A 19,234-nucleotide genomic window follows, 5' to 3' on the forward strand; every position below is an offset into this window, starting at 1 on the left:
AAAGTCAAGGGCACCATCTCTGATAGTTCTGTGTCTTTCTGGGAGGGAAGCTAAGGCTGCTTTATATCCCAATAGAGGTATTCTAGGATATAAAAATAAGAAAAAATCAACATTCTTACAGGATTCTCTGTCATAAACATCTAATAAAACACAACTCTGGTCTTATATATAGTAGTAGCCATAGATACATATTAGAGCTTGCAAGAAGAGTCTAGTACCCAACAGTCTGTTTTTATATTTGGGCTTAGGTGTGCATAAAATAATCACATTTGGGCAAAGAAGCTGTTTTATTACTCCTTGTAAAGCTACAGTGCTTAAAAATGATGTGATAATTTAAATATCATGGTGCATTTGTTGCCCCTTAGTTCTTGTGTCCTGAGCAGACAGACTGACAATCAAAACTCATCAATTTTATTTTCAACGTACTTTAACATGGATTCTATCCCTTGGGCTGAGCTCCAGATCTTCCTCAGCACCTCACACTCTCTCTCATTGGCCTGTTCCAACTCCAACTTAATATTACAGCGAACAAGGGCCTTACATTCTTCCAGTACAATTGGATTGTATGAGGCAAGCTCCTTAATTTGAATCATAACCTCTTGGGTGAAAGTTCCAGTCAAAAATACCTGAGAGACCAGGCCTTTGGCGCATGCCTCCCGTGCTGTCAGCTTTCGCCCAGCAATTAACATTTCATTGGCAGATGCTTTACCCATCATTTTGGGGAATGTAATAGAAGAACAGCCATCTGGACTCTGTCCAAAGGTCGTATAAGGGGTTTGGAACCAAGCCTTTTCATTAGCCCACACGAGATCACAAAGAGGCAGGATGGATGCACCTAGTCCAATGGCAGGGCCATTGACTGATACAACAATAGGCTTTTTAAATTGAATAAAAGTATTCACAAAGTTCTTGATGGTGTCCACCATTTCAAGGCTTGCTCTGTTTCTGTCATTCCTTAAGTGTTTCACAAAGTACTCAAAATCAAGACCACAGCAAAAGACACTTCCAGCTGCACTGAACAGCACGAGCTTGCTGTCATCTGCAGCAGCACTATTCAGAGCATTAACCATTTCTTTAATTACTTCTGTATTCAGTGCATTTTTTTCTGTCGATCTAGTTGACAGCACTATCTGGGTGAATCCATCCTCTTTCTTCACTATAATGTCTCTGTATGTGCTGGCACTTTCTGTTAGCCTTATGGTGAAGTGCATCTTCTTGACAAAAGGCTGGTCTCTGCTGTCATCAGTAATATTTCTTTGCCCACCTTTCACTCTTGGAACTGAGGTATGCATGTCTGTTGTCCCATTGGCTGCTAATGGGTCTATTAATACCACTATACCTTTTCGGGTAGCTGAACCTGTGGCCATGGAAGCAGTAACTGAGCCAGACATCTGCGACATTAGTGGGTGTATCTGAGTCTTGTTCTGTATTCCAGTCTGTTCTGCACCAGGACGTGACAAAGGGTCCCGGAGGAGTTTCCCTTCTGTCACCTTGAAGACCACCGTGTCCTGCTGATCTGCTGCAATAGGGTCCAGTTTCTCAAGTTTCTGAAAGCCACTCACAGTTTTCTTGTGGTTAAAGGGGCTGTCAGGTGCAAGGGTCTCGATAGTTGAATTTATTATCTCCATATTCTTTGTGTCGGAGAGAGTTGAAGCTGACTTTCTCCTAACGTTCTTGCTGGCAGCAAATAACTTGCGGTTTTTGGACCTGTGGTGTTTATCAGTCACTAGCGTTTTAGGGGAGTTCTTAGAATAGTTTGCTTTTGTAGATCTGGAAGTTCTTCTTCTGGCATTGTTTGAAAAAATTCTACTGGTTGTAGTCCATGTCAGTTTTTTCTGTTTTTCAGTCTGTCGTCTATTAAAATCATGTACGCATTTTTCACAGTTCATGAGGTGCTGCTCTGGTTCCCAAGTGTCATCCTGTTTGTCATAACCTTTCCACCGAACCAAATACTGTGTATTCCCATTTTTATCCTGTCTTTTGTCAACAATAGTTTCAACCTCAAACTCCTGGGAAGCCATGAGGAAAGACACGGGATTGGAACAGTTGCTGTGCCACCTTTGTTTCAGTTGCGTCTCCACATAGACACTTCTTTCTGCCTCCAGCTCTTCACCAGGTTCTGTGTATGGATGAACCTCTTCTATTTTGTCACCACTGGTGTAGTGAAAATTGTGCGAAATAGCAGCTATGCCATGTGCCTGAACCTCTCCACACTTACTGCCTGGTGGGACAGCTTGGGCGGCGGTGCATGACAGCTTGCCCAGTAGCCTCAGGTGAGAGTAGCTAAATCCACAGCCCCAACCCTCTGGTGTAGTACAGAAAGCTTTCTTCCTGCCTGTTACTCTTTTGTGTTTCTTTGTTTAATTGTGGTTGCTATGACGATTATATGGAACATTCTAATGTTATAACATTTTTAAAGTTACACTAGCTTACCTTCAGTAACATAAAAAACCTTTACTCCTGTATAATGTACCTCCATTATTTCACTTACTGAGTTCTCAAAATTATACCTTTATTCATTTTATGACAAAAACACAAATTAGTGGTATTTTTTTATTAAATATATTTGTGCTTTAAGTTATGTGGAGAACAAACTGTGGAGGTGCACATTGTTGATTGTTCTTTTCGTTTTGTTTTGTTTTGTTTTGAGATGGAGTCTCGCCCTGTCAACCAGGCTGGAGTGCAGTGGTGCAATCTTGGCTCACTACAAGCTCCGCCTCCCGAATTCGCGCCATTCTCCTGTCTCAGCCTCCCGAGTAGCTGAGACTACAGGCACCTGCCACCTGGCCCGGCGAATTTTTTGTATTTCTAGTAGAGATGGGGTTTCACCGTGCTAGCCAGGATTGTCTCGATCTCGTGACCTCGTGATCCACGCACCTCAGCCTCCCAAAATGCTGGGATTACAGGTGTGAGCCACTGCGCCCGGCCAAATTTTTTATCTTACATATTTGTTCATGTATTTATCTTTACCTTAATCTTTGTTTGTTCATACTGCTTTTGAGTGTCTGTCCATTCTACCCTGAAGTACTCCATAAGACATTTCTTAAAGGGTAGTCTACTTGTAAAAGGTGCCAGTTTTTATACGGGAATGTCATAATTTGTCCCTCACCTTTGATGGACAGTTTGGTGGATCATAATGTTTAGGCTTGACAGTTTTTTCTGACATCACTTGGAATATATTAGGCTACTGCTTTCTATCGTTTTAGTTTTCCGATAAGAAGTCTACTGCTTTTCAGTGGTTATTCAGATAAGCGATCCACTGGTTATTTTTAGGGTCCCTTTTACATGACTAGCTACTTCCCTTGCTTCCCTTGAAAATCCTCAAGATTCTCTTTGTATTTATTTTAGACAGTTTAATTATCAGGTAAGTTTGTGTTTGTTTCTTTGAGTTTTTGTTACTTGGAGTCTGTTGAGCTCCTTGGGTGCTTACTTACTGTCTTAAATTGTTGCATTCTTTATGACTGTGTTGTTAAATAGTATCCATGATTTTTTGTCTCTTCCTTGGAACTTCCAAAATGCATATGTACGGCTGCTTGATGGTGTCCCTCAGGTTTCTAGGCTGTATAAATCTGCCTTGCCCCTTTTCAGACCCCATTGGTGACCACTATATGGTTGACTGACCCCAAGGGTGTGTATCACAGTGTGGGGAGAGTGTGTCAGTTGGTCTCGCAAGGCTGATGCATCCCAGAGCTCAATTCCCAGACTTCAATCATTGCAGTCTCATTAGTGCACTACAATCTAGAAATCTCTAATTGTGAGGTGTCACACAGAGTTCCTTGTCTCATGGCCAAGAAAATTAAGGAGGATGGGTGCAAAAAGGCTGAATCGAAACTTTTATAAGTGAAAGTAAAAAACTCTTCACAGTGGGGGTGGCATGTGAGTGGTTTACCTACTATGAGGCTGTGCATTATGGTTTCTAAGGGCAGAGAAGTAAAGAAATGTGCTTAGTGTTCTTGGAGTAGACGTTATTCGGCTTGGCCCTGAAACTTGGCCTTGGGTTCGTCTGGAGCTGAAGTGATGATTTGTAGAAGCTACAAGGCTCAGCCTTGGAACTTGGCCCTGGACCAAGAAGGAGCTGAAGTGACAGCTTGGCCTGAGACCTTGGCCTTGGATCAATCAAGGGATGAAGTAATGTCTCATGGCCACAATAATTAAGGAGGCTGGATGATGCAAAGTTCAAGTAGGAACTAAAGTAACACAACAGCCATCTGGACTCTGTCCAGATGTCATATAAGGGGTTTGAAACCAAGGCTTTTCACTAGCTCAGAAGAAATCACAAAGAGGCAGTGTGGATGCACCTATTCCAAAGGATGGGCCACTGACTGATACAAAAATAGGCTTTTAAAATTGATTGAAAGTATTCACAAAGTTCTTGATGGTGTTCACCATCTCAAGGCTTGTTCTGTTTCTGTCCTTCCTTAAATACTTCAGAAAGTACCCCAAATCGAGACCACAGCAAAAGACACTTCCAGCTGCACTGAACAGCACAAGCTTGCTGCCACCCACAGCAGCCCTATTCAGAGCACTAACCATTTCTTTAATTATTTCTATATTCAGTACATTTTTTATGTCCATCTGGTTTATAGCAACATCTGGGTGAATCTGTCCTCTTTCGTCACTGCAATATCACGGTATGTGCTGGCACTTTCTGCTAGGCCTATGATGAGGTACATCTTCTGGATAAAAAGCTGGTCTCTGACACTGTCAGTAACATTTCTTTGCCCAACTTTCACTCTTGCAACTAATGTATGCACATCTGTTTTTCCATTGGCTGCCGATTGGCCCATTAATACCACTATACCTTTTTTGGTAGCTGAGTCTGCAGCCATGGAAGCCATAACTGAGCCAGACCTCTGAGAAAATAGTGGGTGAATCTGGGTCTTGCTCTCTATTCCACACTGTCCTGCCCTGGGATCTGATAAAGCCCTGATGATCTTCCCTTCCTCCTCCTTGAAGACCACTGTATCCTGCTGATCTGCTGCAATAGGGTCCAGATTCTAGAGTTCCTGAATGCTACTCACTGTGTTCTTGTTGTTAAAAGGGTTGTAAGGGGCAAGTGTCTTTCTTGATAGTTGAACACAGTAGCTCCATATTCTTTGGGTCGGACAGAGGTGACCCTGGATTACTGCTAACATTCTGGCTGGCAGAACGCAACTGGCTGCTTTTGAATTTGTGGTGTTGGCCAGACACTAGCGTTTTAGGAGTATTCTTAGAAAAGTTGGGCTTGATAGACATAGAAGTTCATCTTCTGGTATTGTTTGAAAAAGTTCTCGTTGTTCTGGTCCATGCCACTTTTTTACTTTTTCTGTTTTTCAGTCTGTCATCTGTTAAAGTCATGTATACATTTTTGACCAGTACTGCTCTGGTTCCCAAGTGTCATACTGTTTCTTCTTAACCTTTCCAACACCAAAATTTTTTTGTTTGTTTGTTTGTTTTGTTTTTTTGTTTTTTGTTTTTTTTTTTTTTAGACAAAGTCTTGAGCTATCACCCAGGCAGGAGTACAGTGGCACAACTGCACAATCTCGGCTCACTGCAACCTCCACATCCTGGGTTCATGCGATTCTCCTGCCTCAGCCTCCCGGGTAGCTGAGATTACAGGGGCCTGCCACCACGCCTGGCTAACTTTATGATTTTTAGTAGAAAGAGGTTTTCACTGTATTAGCCAGAATGGTCTCCATCTCCTGAACTCGTAATCTGCCCGCCTCAGCCTTGCAAAGTGCTGGGATTACAGGCATGAGCCACTGTGCCTGGCCTCTGTCTTTCCATTTTTGTCTCATCTTTTGTCAACAATAGTTTCAACCTCAAACTCCTGGAAAGCCAGGAAGAAAGACACAGGATTGGAGCAGTTGCTGTGCCAAATTTGTTCCGTTTGCGTCTCCACATAGCCACTTCTTTCTGCCTCCAGTTCTTTACCAGGTTCTGCGTATGGATGAGCCTATTCTATTTCATCACCACTGATGTAGTGAAAATTGTTTGAAATACCTGCTATGCTATGGGCTTTAGGCTCTCCACACTTACACCCTGGTGGGAAAGCTTGGGCTTTGTCTCATGGTGCATGATAACTGGCTTAGTAGCCTCAAGTGAGAGTAGCTAAATCCACATCTCTTACTCTCTGGTGTAGTACAGAAAGCTTTCTACCTGTCTGTTACTCTTTTTCTTTTTTAATTGTCATTGATACTGTGATTACATTGAATATTCTAAAGGTATTCCACTTTTAAAGTTATACTAGCTGACTTTCAATAACACACGAATCCCTTAACCCTGTATAACTCCACCCCCATGATTTCCTTATTGAGTTCTCAAACTGATACCTTTATGCATTGTATGTCAAAAACGCAAGTTAGTGATAGTATTTTTGTTAAATATATTTGTGTTTTAAATTGCATGGGAAACACATTGTGGAGGTGTACACTGTTATTCTTTATGTTTTATAATAGCTTATATATTTATCTTTACCTTAATACATATTCATTCATACTGCTCTTTATTATCTGTTCATTTTACCGTGAAGTATCCCATAAGGCATTTTTTAAAAAGATAGTCTACTGGTAAAATGTCCCAGCTTTTATCTGGAAACGTCATAATTTCTCCCTCACTTATAAGGGACAATATTTTGAACATAAGATTTCTGTTCAAAAGTTTTTTCTCACATCATTTGGAATATGTTAATCTATTGCTTTCTGTCCTCTGAGTTTTCAGATAAGATATCTGCTAATTATTTTTGAGGGTTACCAGCCAGTAACATAACTAACCACTTCTTTTGTTGCTTTCAGGATTTTCTCTGTCTTTCTTTTGAAGAGTTTAATTATCATATAATTTGAGTTTGTTTATTTGAGTTTCTCTTACTTGGAGTTTGTTGCCTTTGACATTCTTTAACATTATTGTTTCTAAATAGTCTTCCCGATTCTTTTTCTCATCCTTTGAACTTCCAGTATGCGTAATATGGCTTCTTGATAGCGTTCCATGGCATTTTAGGCTTTATTCCCATTGCTTTATACTTTTTCTATCATTTCCTAACTTAATTATGTCAACACCCTTTCTTTGGTTTGCTGATAGTTTGTTCTTCCCCCAGCTCAAGTCTGCTTTTAAATATCTGTAGTGAATATTTTTTTCTTTTTATCCCTAGGCTTTTTTAGGTTTCAAAATAATTTTACTTTTTTATTAATTTTTGTTCATAATTTTTGTGGTTCTTTTGTTTCTTCTATTAGCTTACTGTGAAACTTAATTTTAAATGTTGTGTTTCTGTAAGATCACCATTTGGGCTGTCTAAAAAAAGTTTCAGACCATAGTTTTTTTTTACGTCTTAAAATGAGCCATACTTCTCTGCTTCACTCTGTGGTTTATCTCTAGACTTTTTTAGGTTTTAAAATAATTTTACTCTTTTGATTAATAATTTTTGTCCGTAATTGTTTGTGCTTCTTTTGTTCATTCTATTAGCTTATTATGTAGCTTAATTTTAAATATTATATTTTAGTAAGGCTGCCATTTGGGCTGTCAAAAAAAGCTTATTTTCTCGTAATTATTTTGTAGTTGTTATTAAAATGAGCCATACTTCTCTGTTTCACTCTGTGGTTTGTGATTTTGCTGGTGCTGAAAAAGAGCATTTAAATTTTAAAGTGCTGTAACATTGAAAATAAGATTTTCTACTTCTATGGGTTGGTAGAGTTTTGTTTACTCATTAAAAAGGCTCTTTCTCTCCTGTAAATCAGCTGTACTGAGCTTCGTCTTGGGTCTCTTTTGAGGCACATTGTTTTGGGGCACATATCATTAAAACCACAATTCATTATATATATATATATATATATGTGTGTGTGTTTGTGTGTGTATATATATATATATATATATGATTAATTTTGAATGTTTTAGTCTACAAATGTCTTAAGAGCAAAAGAAGAACAATCAGGAAAAAATATTTTCACTTTTTAAATCTACTGAAAGTTGGTTGCACAGAGGGACAAAGAGCCTGCATAATATTTGGGGAATATAATAATGACTATTCACCTCTGTCGGGACCTCCATAAGCAGAAGCAGCAATCGGCAAATGAGTCCTCCTGAGATTTGGAGGACAGGGTCCTTTCTGTTTGCCATGGCTCTTGTAAGCTGCTCCAGAAATATTTGCAAGGCAGCATCCCACAGTGGTGGTGATTAAAGAATAAGTAGCTGCTGTTGATCTGTGCTACAAAATTGATAAAATTTAATTTTTATTTACTTTACAAATCTTTTTTTGGAAGCTGTAAACCTTCAGGTAGACTCGGAATTCTATAGTAATTGCATCATACTAATCCTGCCACTGCACCCATTGTATAGTTGAAGAGACGGATATACAGTGATCCCTTGTGCATTGCAGAACTTTCCCAGAATCTAGTATTATTTTACTTTGACCTGTTTGTCTTTGCACCTAAAGTATGCCTTGCATAGAAGTCACAAAAGTGACTCCTTCGTTTAAGGGTACACTTGCAACAGTGTGTGCCTTTTTAAGCAAGAGCTCACATTTACAGTTCTTACAAGTAAAATATTACGTACTCTGACATTGACTTACATGTTTTCTATATGCTCTTTCTCTTGCTTGATCCTCAATTTCTTTTTTGCTCATTTAAAAAATCTGGATAATTTTTAAAAACTGCTGTTGTATTTTTCATATTACTATTAGGTGTACTTGGGATTTCAATTATTATTGAAAAAGTAAAATAGCCTACTATGAAGAATACTAACTTGTGTGAATAATTTAATGTTTAAGGTCAGCAGTATAAAAATATGCTGCTCTTGTAGTTTTCCATCCTTCTCAATTTATATTACTTTCTCTGATTTTATCTGTGCACACAGATGGTTCGTTAGCAGTTAAGTTTTCCAGGGTTGAAAGAGCAATAGCATTTTGTTATAGAGAAGCTTAAGTCACAATTTCCTTTAGCTTTTCTTTATCTATATATGTTTTCTTAGTTTCATTTTACCAGTTATATATTTCAGGTTTCATAGCATTTTTCTTAAAACTTGGTTATCCCACCACCTTCTGACTCCATGGATTCAGCTGAACAATCATGTGTTTATTTTAATCGAGACCTTCTTGTACATAGCAAGTTGCTATTCCCTTTCTGCTTTTATAATTTTCTTTGTATTGGCTCTTGATTGCCTATAATGTTTTCTGATATGGCTATCACTGACTATATTGTGGTTGAAGATTTTTGTCCTCTTTCATCTTTCAGATTGTGATTTTTAAGTTCAGTAAATGTTCAGTCATTTTCGCCTTAAAAGTTTTTGGCTTCTGTTTTTCTTCATTTATATGATGCTCATAATGCACGTACCAGTATAACGCATGGTGTTCTATTTACTCTTTAGTTTTTTTTTTTTTTTTTTTTTCACTTTCTTTAAATTGTACTTCTCAGACTGGGTTATTTCAGTTTTTATTCCTTCAGATTGAGTGAATATTTACTTGCTCAAATCTGCAGTTAAATCCCTTTAATATCTTCAGTAGTTTTCCCATTTTTATGGGTTCTTTTATAATTTGTCTCACTGATGCTCTCAGGTTATTCTTTCATCATTTGTCCATCATTTCTCTTTAGCATTACTTAAAACTGTTGTTTTAAGTTCTTTGTCTATAAAATTTGGGACACATTTAATTCCTGCATTTAGTTTACATTGTTCAAAACTTTCTGTTTGTTTTTGTGTTTTTGGTTTTCAGAAAACTATATTTGAAATGCCATAATGTGCTAACACTGAGTGTTACCTCTGTATTTGAAATGTCATAACGTGCTAACTCCGAATGCTTTTTGCTATTTCTGAAATGCAATGTGTTAGTTATTAAAAGCTCAGCTTACATTCCATTAGCAATTTGAATAAGAGCAATATGAAAACTATCACTTTTAAATACAGGGTATGTATTAACACTCTCCTTTAACTCTCAGGGGGGTTGTTTATAATTCTTTCCTGACATTCACTTTCTTCTGACTCTGAAGCTATAGATAAACTTGAGGGCTAAAGTATATTGTTTTACATTTTTTTAAGAATGTTCCTGTCATAAGCATATACATGATTTTCTAAGTGCTTCAGTATATTAAACTGCTTTTGAATATTCAGAATTTTGCAAATACAAATCTCTCCAACTTTTGCTCCTGTTTATCTTTTGCCTAGTGTAAAAGATAACTGTATTTTTTGTACTCAGCAACTTAAACGTTCATGACCAATTCCTGGCATTTCCGACCGAGAGTGACTTCTGAGTTAGGCAAAGGAGAAATAAGTGTTTATTTTATCAAATTTTCATATATCCTCTAGAAAGACTGCAAAAAAAAAAACACAATAATTTCACACATAAGGGTTTCCTTGCTTTTTTGAGAAGCAGGAATCAAGTCCTCATTTTGACAATGTGGATTTCAATTCTGAAAGCTTCATCTGTGCCTAGGAGGTGATATGACAATCCTTAAGAAAAATAAAACTTTACCATTTTATAATTGTCTTTCTGGATTAAATGTTTACTTGGTTTATATAAACTATTGATTTTCAGGGTCCAGACCATTTTTGATGGTTTGAAACTTTTTTTTTTTTTTGGAATGGTTTGAAACTGCCATCCCTGCCGTTTTACTTTTATTTTTGTCTACGAAGCACTGAGTGTTTTCTAATTTCAGAGTTTATTGTTATTTATGAGGTTTATGTTTTGTCTCTTGTTTAAAATACTTAAAGTGAATGTTACATTTCCAATTTGCAATCCCTGGTGTTAGGTTTTTGTTTTAGTGGTCATGTTATAAAGTTTTTGTTTTTCTATTAAGTGAAATTATCAATTTTGTATAAAATGTATGAGGTAAGATTCTCTGTTATAAAGTACATTTTGGTTTTGTAAAATGAACATACAATAAGTGGCTTACAAAGTGACTTTCAAATACTTATCTAAAGAAAATAATAAGAAAATAATATAAGCATACAGCAAGATCAATAAGTACAATGATTCCTGGTGGAAGGCTGTATAAATTGTTTTTAAAAAGTCAGCTACCTGTGGCTGCAGCAGGCTGTAGAAGGGGGGAAATTATAGAGGATGAGCTCATAGACGTAAAACCCAATGATTTTCTTGGGTTTTTATAGGTCTTCAGATTTTACCTTAGATTTCACCCTAACCCTGGTTTGTGACTCAAAGTAGAATTGGTAAGGTTGTTACTAGCATCTATTGGTGAGAGGTTAGAAATGCTGCTAAATATCCTAAAATCTTGAGTCTCAGGCACCTTTGAGAAGTTAACAGTGTTGAAACATCTCTCGAGAAAATTATTTTTAAAAGCTCACATTTAGAACTCTTTGATGTTATATTTTGAAGGTTTCTTAAGTCCAAGTTTGGTTTCCGTAAGCAGAAGGATTTGAAAAAGTGTACATAAGTTCCATTGATTCAACTTAGGGTAAACATTAGTAAAGTAAGGTCAGTTCAGTTAATCAATGATTAGAAACTAAATGATATGTTTTCTATTTCTCTGCTTTTCCTTCCAATTACTTTTTCAATATTTTTGTAAAACATGAATGTGAAAAAATAAAACCCTAGTCAGCCTCTGTTTTGGAGGTACCAAGGGAGAAATCTCAATGAATGGTATTTGGGAATGGAGCTAATCTTTCACACAGGTGAAAGGCATAAATAACACACATGCCTACAGACGCATTGGCACACTATATTATGGATACACATTGTGCATTCAGAAAGCACAATGTGTATCCATAATACAGTCATGAATGATCCTAGTCATAATATAGTCATGAATGATCCTGGGATATTACAATAAGTGAGTCAAATGGAAACAAAGTTTGCAAGGATTATAGCTGGGGTTATAGGATTTTCAATTTTGCTAAAGTTGTTCAGTAGAACCAATATTCAAGTATCTCCTACTTTTAAAAAAATTATTTGATAGAAGTTTGCATAGTGGACAGCTTTAATCAGAATTACTAGTTCTTTGCCAACATAATAAAAGTATGCATTCACAAAAAATGCATATTAGACAATAAGAGAAAATAAAAATCAATGAATGAGGAAACTGCTGTAATAGGAACAATTTCTGAAAATGTTCAGATAAATCCAAAAGGAGGTGAATTTCTACAGTGGAAAATCTTTTTCATTTCAATCAAAAATTTGTTTCAGAACATTAGCAAGTAGCAGCAACATGGTAATTATCCAAATTTACACCGTTTCCTTAGTTCCAACTTAGCGCCTGAGATGTAGGCTCTGTTGCTGATGCTAGGGCCTTTTCCATGAGGCAGAACTCCTACCCATATAGGGCTTGCTTTTTCTCCAAGGTTAATAAAATGCCATTGAACACCTAAAAGGAAAAGGCAAGTTTAATGTTGTTTGCTTAATATACTAAGGGAGAGCTCTGCTGTTTAGACACATTCTTGGAACAACGCAGAGAGTGTGAAATTGAGGCATTGACAGACATTAAGTTGTACACAGAAGCTGGCATTATTTGTAGAAACAAAGTTGTTCAGCTAAAATTTGTAGTGAAAGACGAATATTTATTGAAATCTGTGACTGACCTGATTTTTCAAAGTGCTGGCACTGTTTTATTATTATTACTTTTACTATCACTATTATTACCTGTAACAGCTTTTTCACTAAGGGAGTTAAGCTTTATAGATTACTTAAATTTAAACCTGAATTTGATGGGTACATTTTACAATGATCGCAGAACCACTATTTACTAAATATTTCTGAAAGTCTAAATTGTCATTTTTTAAGAAGACATAATACACCTTTGTTTTTAAAGAAATGAAGAGTATTTACTAATTGGTAACCGTTTGTTAAATAATTACTCTGATATATGTTCTAGAGCCTTGGAAGTAAGTAAATAGGAAAATAAGTACTTTAAAGGTTTTTTTTTTTTCATAGATGCATATGGACCACTGAAACACATACGCACATGTGTATTGTGCATATAGGTCAGGATTTTTTTTTATGGAATTAGTTTATGGCATCACCATCAAACAAGCTGACATATTAAAAGAAGGTTTATAGTTTTAACATTTATTCAAATAATGTTTTTTGATTGTATCCTAGGGATAGTGATCAGCTCAAAACCTGTAGGAAGAAGATGGGTGACTTCTCCATTTCCAACTGAGGTACCAGGTTCATCTCACTGGGAGTGCTGGGAAGTGGGGCAGGACAGTGGGTGCAGTGCATCAATTGTGACCTGAAGCAAGGTGAGGCATCACCTCACCCGGGAAGTAAAAGGGGTCAGGGAATTCCTTTTCCTAGTCAAAGAAAGGGACACCTGGAAAATCAGGTCACTCTAACCCTAGTACTGTGCTTTTCCAATGGTCTTAGCAAATGGCACACCAGAAGATGATATCCCATGCCTGCATCAGAGGGTACTACACTGATGGAACCTCACTCATTGCTAGCACAGCAATCTGAGATCAAACTGCAAGGTGGCAGCATGGCTGGGAGAGGGGCGTCCACCATTGCCAAGGCTTGAGTAGGTAAATGAAGCAGCTGGGAAGTTTGAACTCTGTGGAGCCCACCACAGCTCAAGGAGGCCTGCCGGCTTCTGTAGACTCCACCTGTGGGGGCAGGGCACAGCCAAACAAAAGGCAGCAGAAACCTCTGCAGACTTAAATGTCCCTGTCTGACAGCTTTGAAGAGTGTAGTGGTTCTCCCAGCACGCAGATGGATATTTGAGAACAGACAGACTGCCTCCTCAAGTGGGTCCCTGGCCCCCAGGTAGCCTAACTGGGAGGCACCCATCAGTAGGGGCAGACTGACACCTCACATGGCCAGGTACTCCCCTGAGACAAAAATTGCAGAGGAATGAGCAGGCAGCACCAGTTGCTGTTCACCAATATCCGCTGTTCTGCAGCCTCCGCTGCTGATACCCAGGAAAACAGGGTCTGCAGTGGACCTCAGCAAACTCAACAGACCTGCAGCTGAGGGTCTTGACTGTTAGAAGGAAAACTAACAAACAGAAAGGAATCCACACCAAAACCCCATCTGTATGTCACCATCACCAAAGACCAAAGATAGATAAAACCAGAACGATGGGGAAATAATAGAGCAGAAAAACTGGACGCTCTAAAAATCAGAGCACCTCTCCTCCTCCAAAGGAACACAGCTCCTTACCAGCAATGGAACAAAGCTGGACGGAGAATGACTTTGACTATTTCAGAGAAAAAGGCTTCAGATATTCGAACTACTCTGAGCTAAAGGAGGAAGATCGAACCCATGACAAAGAAGTTGAAAACCTTGAAAAAAAATAGATGAATGGCTAAGTAGAATAACCAATGCAGAGAAGTCCTTACAGGATGTGATGGAGCTGAAAACCAAGGAACAAGAAAAACGTGATGAATGCATAAGCCTCAGTAGCTGATTTGATCAACTGGAAGAAAGGGTATCAGTGACGGAAGATCGAATGAATGAAATGAAGTGAGAAGAGAAGTTCACAGAAAAAAGAATAAAAAGAAATGAACAAAGGTTCCAAGAAATATGGGACTATGTGAAAAGACCAAATCTACGTCTGATTGGTGTACCTGAAAGTGATTGGGAGAATGGAACCAAGTTGGAAAGCACTGCAGGATATTATCCATGAGAAGTTCCCCAATCTAGCAAGGCAGGCCAAAATTCAGATTCAGGAAATGCGGAGAACACCACAAAGACACTCGTCAAGAAGAGCAGCTCCAAGACACATAATTGTCAGATTCACCAAAGTTGAAATGAAGGAAAAAATGTTAAGGGCAGCCAAAGAAAAATGTCAGCTTATCCACGAAGGGAAGCCCATCAGACTAACAGCTGATCCCTTGGCAGAAAGTCTACAAGCCAGAAGAGAGTGGGGGCCAATATTCAACATTCTTATAGAAAAGAATTCTCTACCCAGAATTTCATATCCAGCCAAACTAAGCTCATAAGTGAAGGAGAAATAAAATCCTTTACAGAAAAGCAAATGCTGAGAGATTTTGTCATCACCAGGCATGCCCTGCAAGAGCTCCTGAAGGAAGCACTAAACATGGAAAGGAACAACCAGTAGCAACCACTGCAATAACATGCCAAATTGTGAAGACCATCGAGGCTAGGGAGAAACTGCATCAACTAGTGAGTAAAATAACCAGCTAATATCTTAATGACAAAACCAAATTCACACATAACAATATTAGCCTTAAATGTAAATGGGCTAAATGCTCCAATGAAAAGACACAGACTGGCAAATTGGATAGAGAGTCAAGACCCATCAGTGTGCTCTATTCAGGAAACCCATCTCACGTACAAAGACATACATAGGCTCAAAATAAAGGGATGGAGGAAGATCTACCAAGCAAACGGAAAACAAAAATAGACACGGGTTGCAAGCCTAGACTCTGGTAAAACAGACTTTTAACCAACAATGATCAAAAGAGACAAACAAGGCCATTACACATGGTAAAGGGATCAATTCAACAAGAAGAGCTAACTATCCTAAATATATATTCACCCAGTACACAAGCACCCAGTACCCAGATTTGTAAAGCAAGTCCTTAGAGACATACAAAGAGACTTAGACTCCCACACAATAATAATGGGAGAATTTAACAACCTACCATCAAAATTAGACAGATCAATGAGACAGAAAGTTAACAAGGATATCCAAGATTGAACTCAGCTCTGCACCAAGCCGATGTAATAGACATATACAGAACTCTCCACCCCAAATCAACAGAATATACATTCTTTACAGCACCACACCACACCTATTCCAAAATTGACCACATAATTGTAAGTAAAGGACTCCTCAGCAAATGTAAAGGAACAGAAATTATAAAAAACTGTCTCAGACCACAGTGCAATCAAACTAAAACTCGGGATTAGAAAATTCACTCAAAACCGCTCAACTACATGGAAACTGAACCATCTGTTCCTAAATGACTACTGTGTACATAATGAAATGAAGCCAGAAATAAAGATGTTCTTTGAAACCAACAAACAGCATCTCAAGGGTGTGTCTTTGAGAACAAAGACACAACATACCAGAATCTCTGGGATGCATTCAAAGCAGTGTGTAGAGGGAAATTTATAGCACTAAATGCCCACAAGAGAAAGCAGGAAAGATCCAAAATTGACACCCTAACGTCACAATTAAAAGAACTAGAGAAGCAAGAGCAAACACATTCAAAAGCTAGCAGAAGGCAAGAAATAACTAAGATCAGAGCAGAACTGAAGGCGATAGAGACACAAAAAACCCATCCAAAAATCAATGAATCCAGGAGCTGGTTTTTTGCAAACATCACCAAAATTCATAGACCATTAGCAAGACAAATACTGAAGAAAAGAGAGAAGAATCAAATAGACACAATAAAAAACGATAAAGGGGATATCACCACAGATCCCACAGAAATACAGACTACCATCAGTGAATACCATAAACACCTCTACACAAATAAACTAGAAAATCTAGAAGAAATGGATAAATTCCTCAACACATACAACCTCCCAAGTCTAAACCAGGAAAAACTTGAATCTCTTAATAGACCAATAACAGGCTCTGAGATTGAGAAAATAATTAATAGCTTTCCAACCAAAAAAAGTCCAGAACCAGATGGATTCACAGCCGAATTCTACCAGACCGACAAGGAGGAGCTGGTACCATTCCTTCTGAAACTATTCCAATCAAGAGAAAAAGAAGGAATCCTCCCTAACTCATTTTATGAGGCCAGGATCATCCTGATACTGAAGCCTGGCAGAGACACAACAACAAAAAAAGATAATTTTAGACCAATATCTCTGATGAAGAGATGAAAAAATCCTCACCAAAATACTGGGAAACTGAATCCAGCAGCACATCGAACAACTTATCCAACATGATCAAGTGGGCTTTATCCCTGGGATGCAAGGCTGGTTTAACATACGCAAATTGATAAATGTAATCCAGCATATAAACAGAAGCAACGACAAAAACCACATGATTATCTCAACAGATGAAGAAAAGTCCTTTGACAAAACTCAACATTCTTTCATGCTAAATAGTCTCAATAAATTAGGTCTTGATGGGATGTACCTCAAAATAATAAGAGCTGTCTATGATAAACCCACAGCCACTGTTATACTGAATGGGCAGAAACTGGAAGCATTCCCTTTGAAAACTGGTGCAAGACAGGGATGCCCTCTCTCACCACTCCTATTCAACATAGTGTTGGAAGTTCTGACCAGGGCAATCAAGCAGGAGAAGTAAGCAAAGTGTATTCAATTAGAAAAAGAGGAAGTCCAATTGTCCCTGTTTGTAGATGATAGGATTGTATATCTAGAAAACCCCATCGTCTCAGCCAAAATCTCTTTAAGCTGGTAGGAAACTTCAGCAAAGTCTCAGGATACAAAATCAATGTGCAAAAATCACAAGCATTCTTAAACACCAATAACAGACAAACAGAGGACCAAATCATGAGTGAACTCCCATTCACAATTGCTTCAAAGAGAATAAAATACCTAGGAATCCAATTTACAAGGGACGTGAAAGACATCTGCTAGGAGAACTGCAAACCACTGCTCAATGAAATAAAAGAGGATACAAGCAAATGGAAGAACATTCCATGCCCATGGGTAGGAAAAATCAATATCGTGAAAATGGCCACACTGCCTAAGGTAATTTATAGATTCAATGCCATCCCCATCAAGCTACCAATGACTTTCTTCACAGAATTGGGAAAATCTACTTTGAAGTTCATATGGAAACAAAAGGAGCCCACATTGCCAAGACAATCCTAAGTCAAAAGAACAAAGCTGGAGGCATTACGCTACCAGACTTCAAATTATACTACAAGCCTACAGTAAGCAAAACAGCATGGAACTGGTACCAAAACAGAGATATAGACCAATGGAACAGAACAGAGCCCTCAGAAATAATGCCGCATATCTACAACCATCTGATCTTTGATAAACCTGACAAAAACAAGAAATGGGGAAATGATTCCTTATTTAATAAATGGTGCTGGGAAAACTGGCTAGCCATATGTAGAGAGCTGAAACTGGATCCCTTCCTTACACTTTATACAAAAATTAATTCAAGATGGATTAAAGGGTGGAGCCAAGATGGCCGAATAGGAACAGCTCCAGTCTACAGCTCCCCGTGTGAGTGACACAGAAGACGGGTGATTCCTGCATTTCCACCTGAGGTACTGGGTTCATCTCACTAGGGAGTGCCAGGCAGTGGGTGCAGAACAGTGAGTGCCATGCACCGGGTGTGAGCTGAAGCAGGGCGAGGCATTGCCTCACTCCAGAAGTGCAAGTGGTCTGGGAGTTTCCTTCCCTAGTCAAAGAAAGGGGTGACAGATGGCACCTGGAAAATCCTGTCACTCCCACCCTAATACTGCACTTTTCCAATGGGCTTAAAAAAACAGCACACCAGGAGATTATATCCCGCACATGGCTCGGAGGGTCCTACGCCCATGGAGTCTCACTGATTGCTAGCACAGCAGTCTGAGATCAAACTGCAAGGCGGCAGTGAGGCTGGGGGAGGGGCGCCTGCCATTGCCCAGGCTTGAGCAGCCAGGATGCTCGAACTGGGCAGAGCCCAGCGTAGCTCAAGGAGGCCTGCCTGCCTCTGTAGGCTCCACCTCCGGGGGCAGGACACAGACAAACAAAAAGACAGCAGTAACCTCTGCAGACTTTAATGTCCCAGTCTGACAGCTTTGAGGAGAGTAGTGGTTCTCCCAGCACACAGCTGGAGATCTGAGAACTGGCAGACTGCCTCCTCAAGTAGGTCCCTGACCCTCGAGCAGCCTAAGTGGAAGGCATCCCCCAGTAGGGGCAGACTGACACGTCACAAGGCCAGGTACTCCTCTGAGACAAAGCTTCCAGAGGAATGATCAGGCAGCAGCATTTGTGGATCACCAACATCTGCTGTTCTACAGACACCAATATCTGCCGTTCTATAGCCACCGCTGTTCTGCAGCCACCACTGCTGATACCCAGGAAAACAGGGTCTGGAGTGGGTCTCTAGCAAATTCCAACAGAGCAGTAGCTGAGGGTCCAGTCTGTTAGAAGGAAAACTAACAAACAGAAAGGACATCCACACCAAAACCCCATCTGTACGTCACCATTATCAAAGACCAAAAGTAGGAAAAGCCACAAAGATGGGGAAAAAAACAGAGCAGAAAAACTGGAAACTCTAAAAAGCAGAGTGCCTCTCCTCCTCCAAGGGAACACAGCTCCTAACCAGCAATGCAAGAAAGCTGGATGGACAATGACTTTGACCAGCTGAGAGAAGAAGGCTTCAGATGATCAAACTACTCTGAGCTACAGGAGGAAATTCAAACCAATGGC

General features: G+C 39.0%; 1 protein-coding gene and 1 pseudogene across 1 annotated transcript; both read right to left on the bottom strand.

Moving 5' to 3' along the window:
• Positions 1-223: 223 nt before the first annotated feature.
• Positions 224-2,345, bottom strand: LOC129530297 (testis-specific chromodomain protein Y 1-like). Its single transcript, NM_001435451.1, has one exon. It carries the CDS (start codon positions 2,019-2,021, stop codon positions 396-398), a length of 1,626 nt encoding a protein of 541 aa, NP_001422380.1. The 5' UTR covers positions 2,022-2,345; the 3' UTR covers positions 224-395.
• A 1,831-nt stretch (positions 2,346-4,176) lies between these two features.
• LOC134757945 (testis-specific chromodomain protein Y 2-like) lies at positions 4,177-8,088 on the bottom strand (annotated as a pseudogene).
• Between the last annotated feature and the right edge of the window lie 11,146 nt (positions 8,089-19,234).

Source organism: Gorilla gorilla, chromosome Y, assembly GCF_029281585.2.
Source record: "Gorilla gorilla gorilla isolate KB3781 chromosome Y, NHGRI_mGorGor1-v2.1_pri, whole genome shotgun sequence".
In the NCBI taxonomy this organism is placed as follows: domain Eukaryota; kingdom Metazoa; phylum Chordata; class Mammalia; order Primates; family Hominidae; genus Gorilla; species Gorilla gorilla.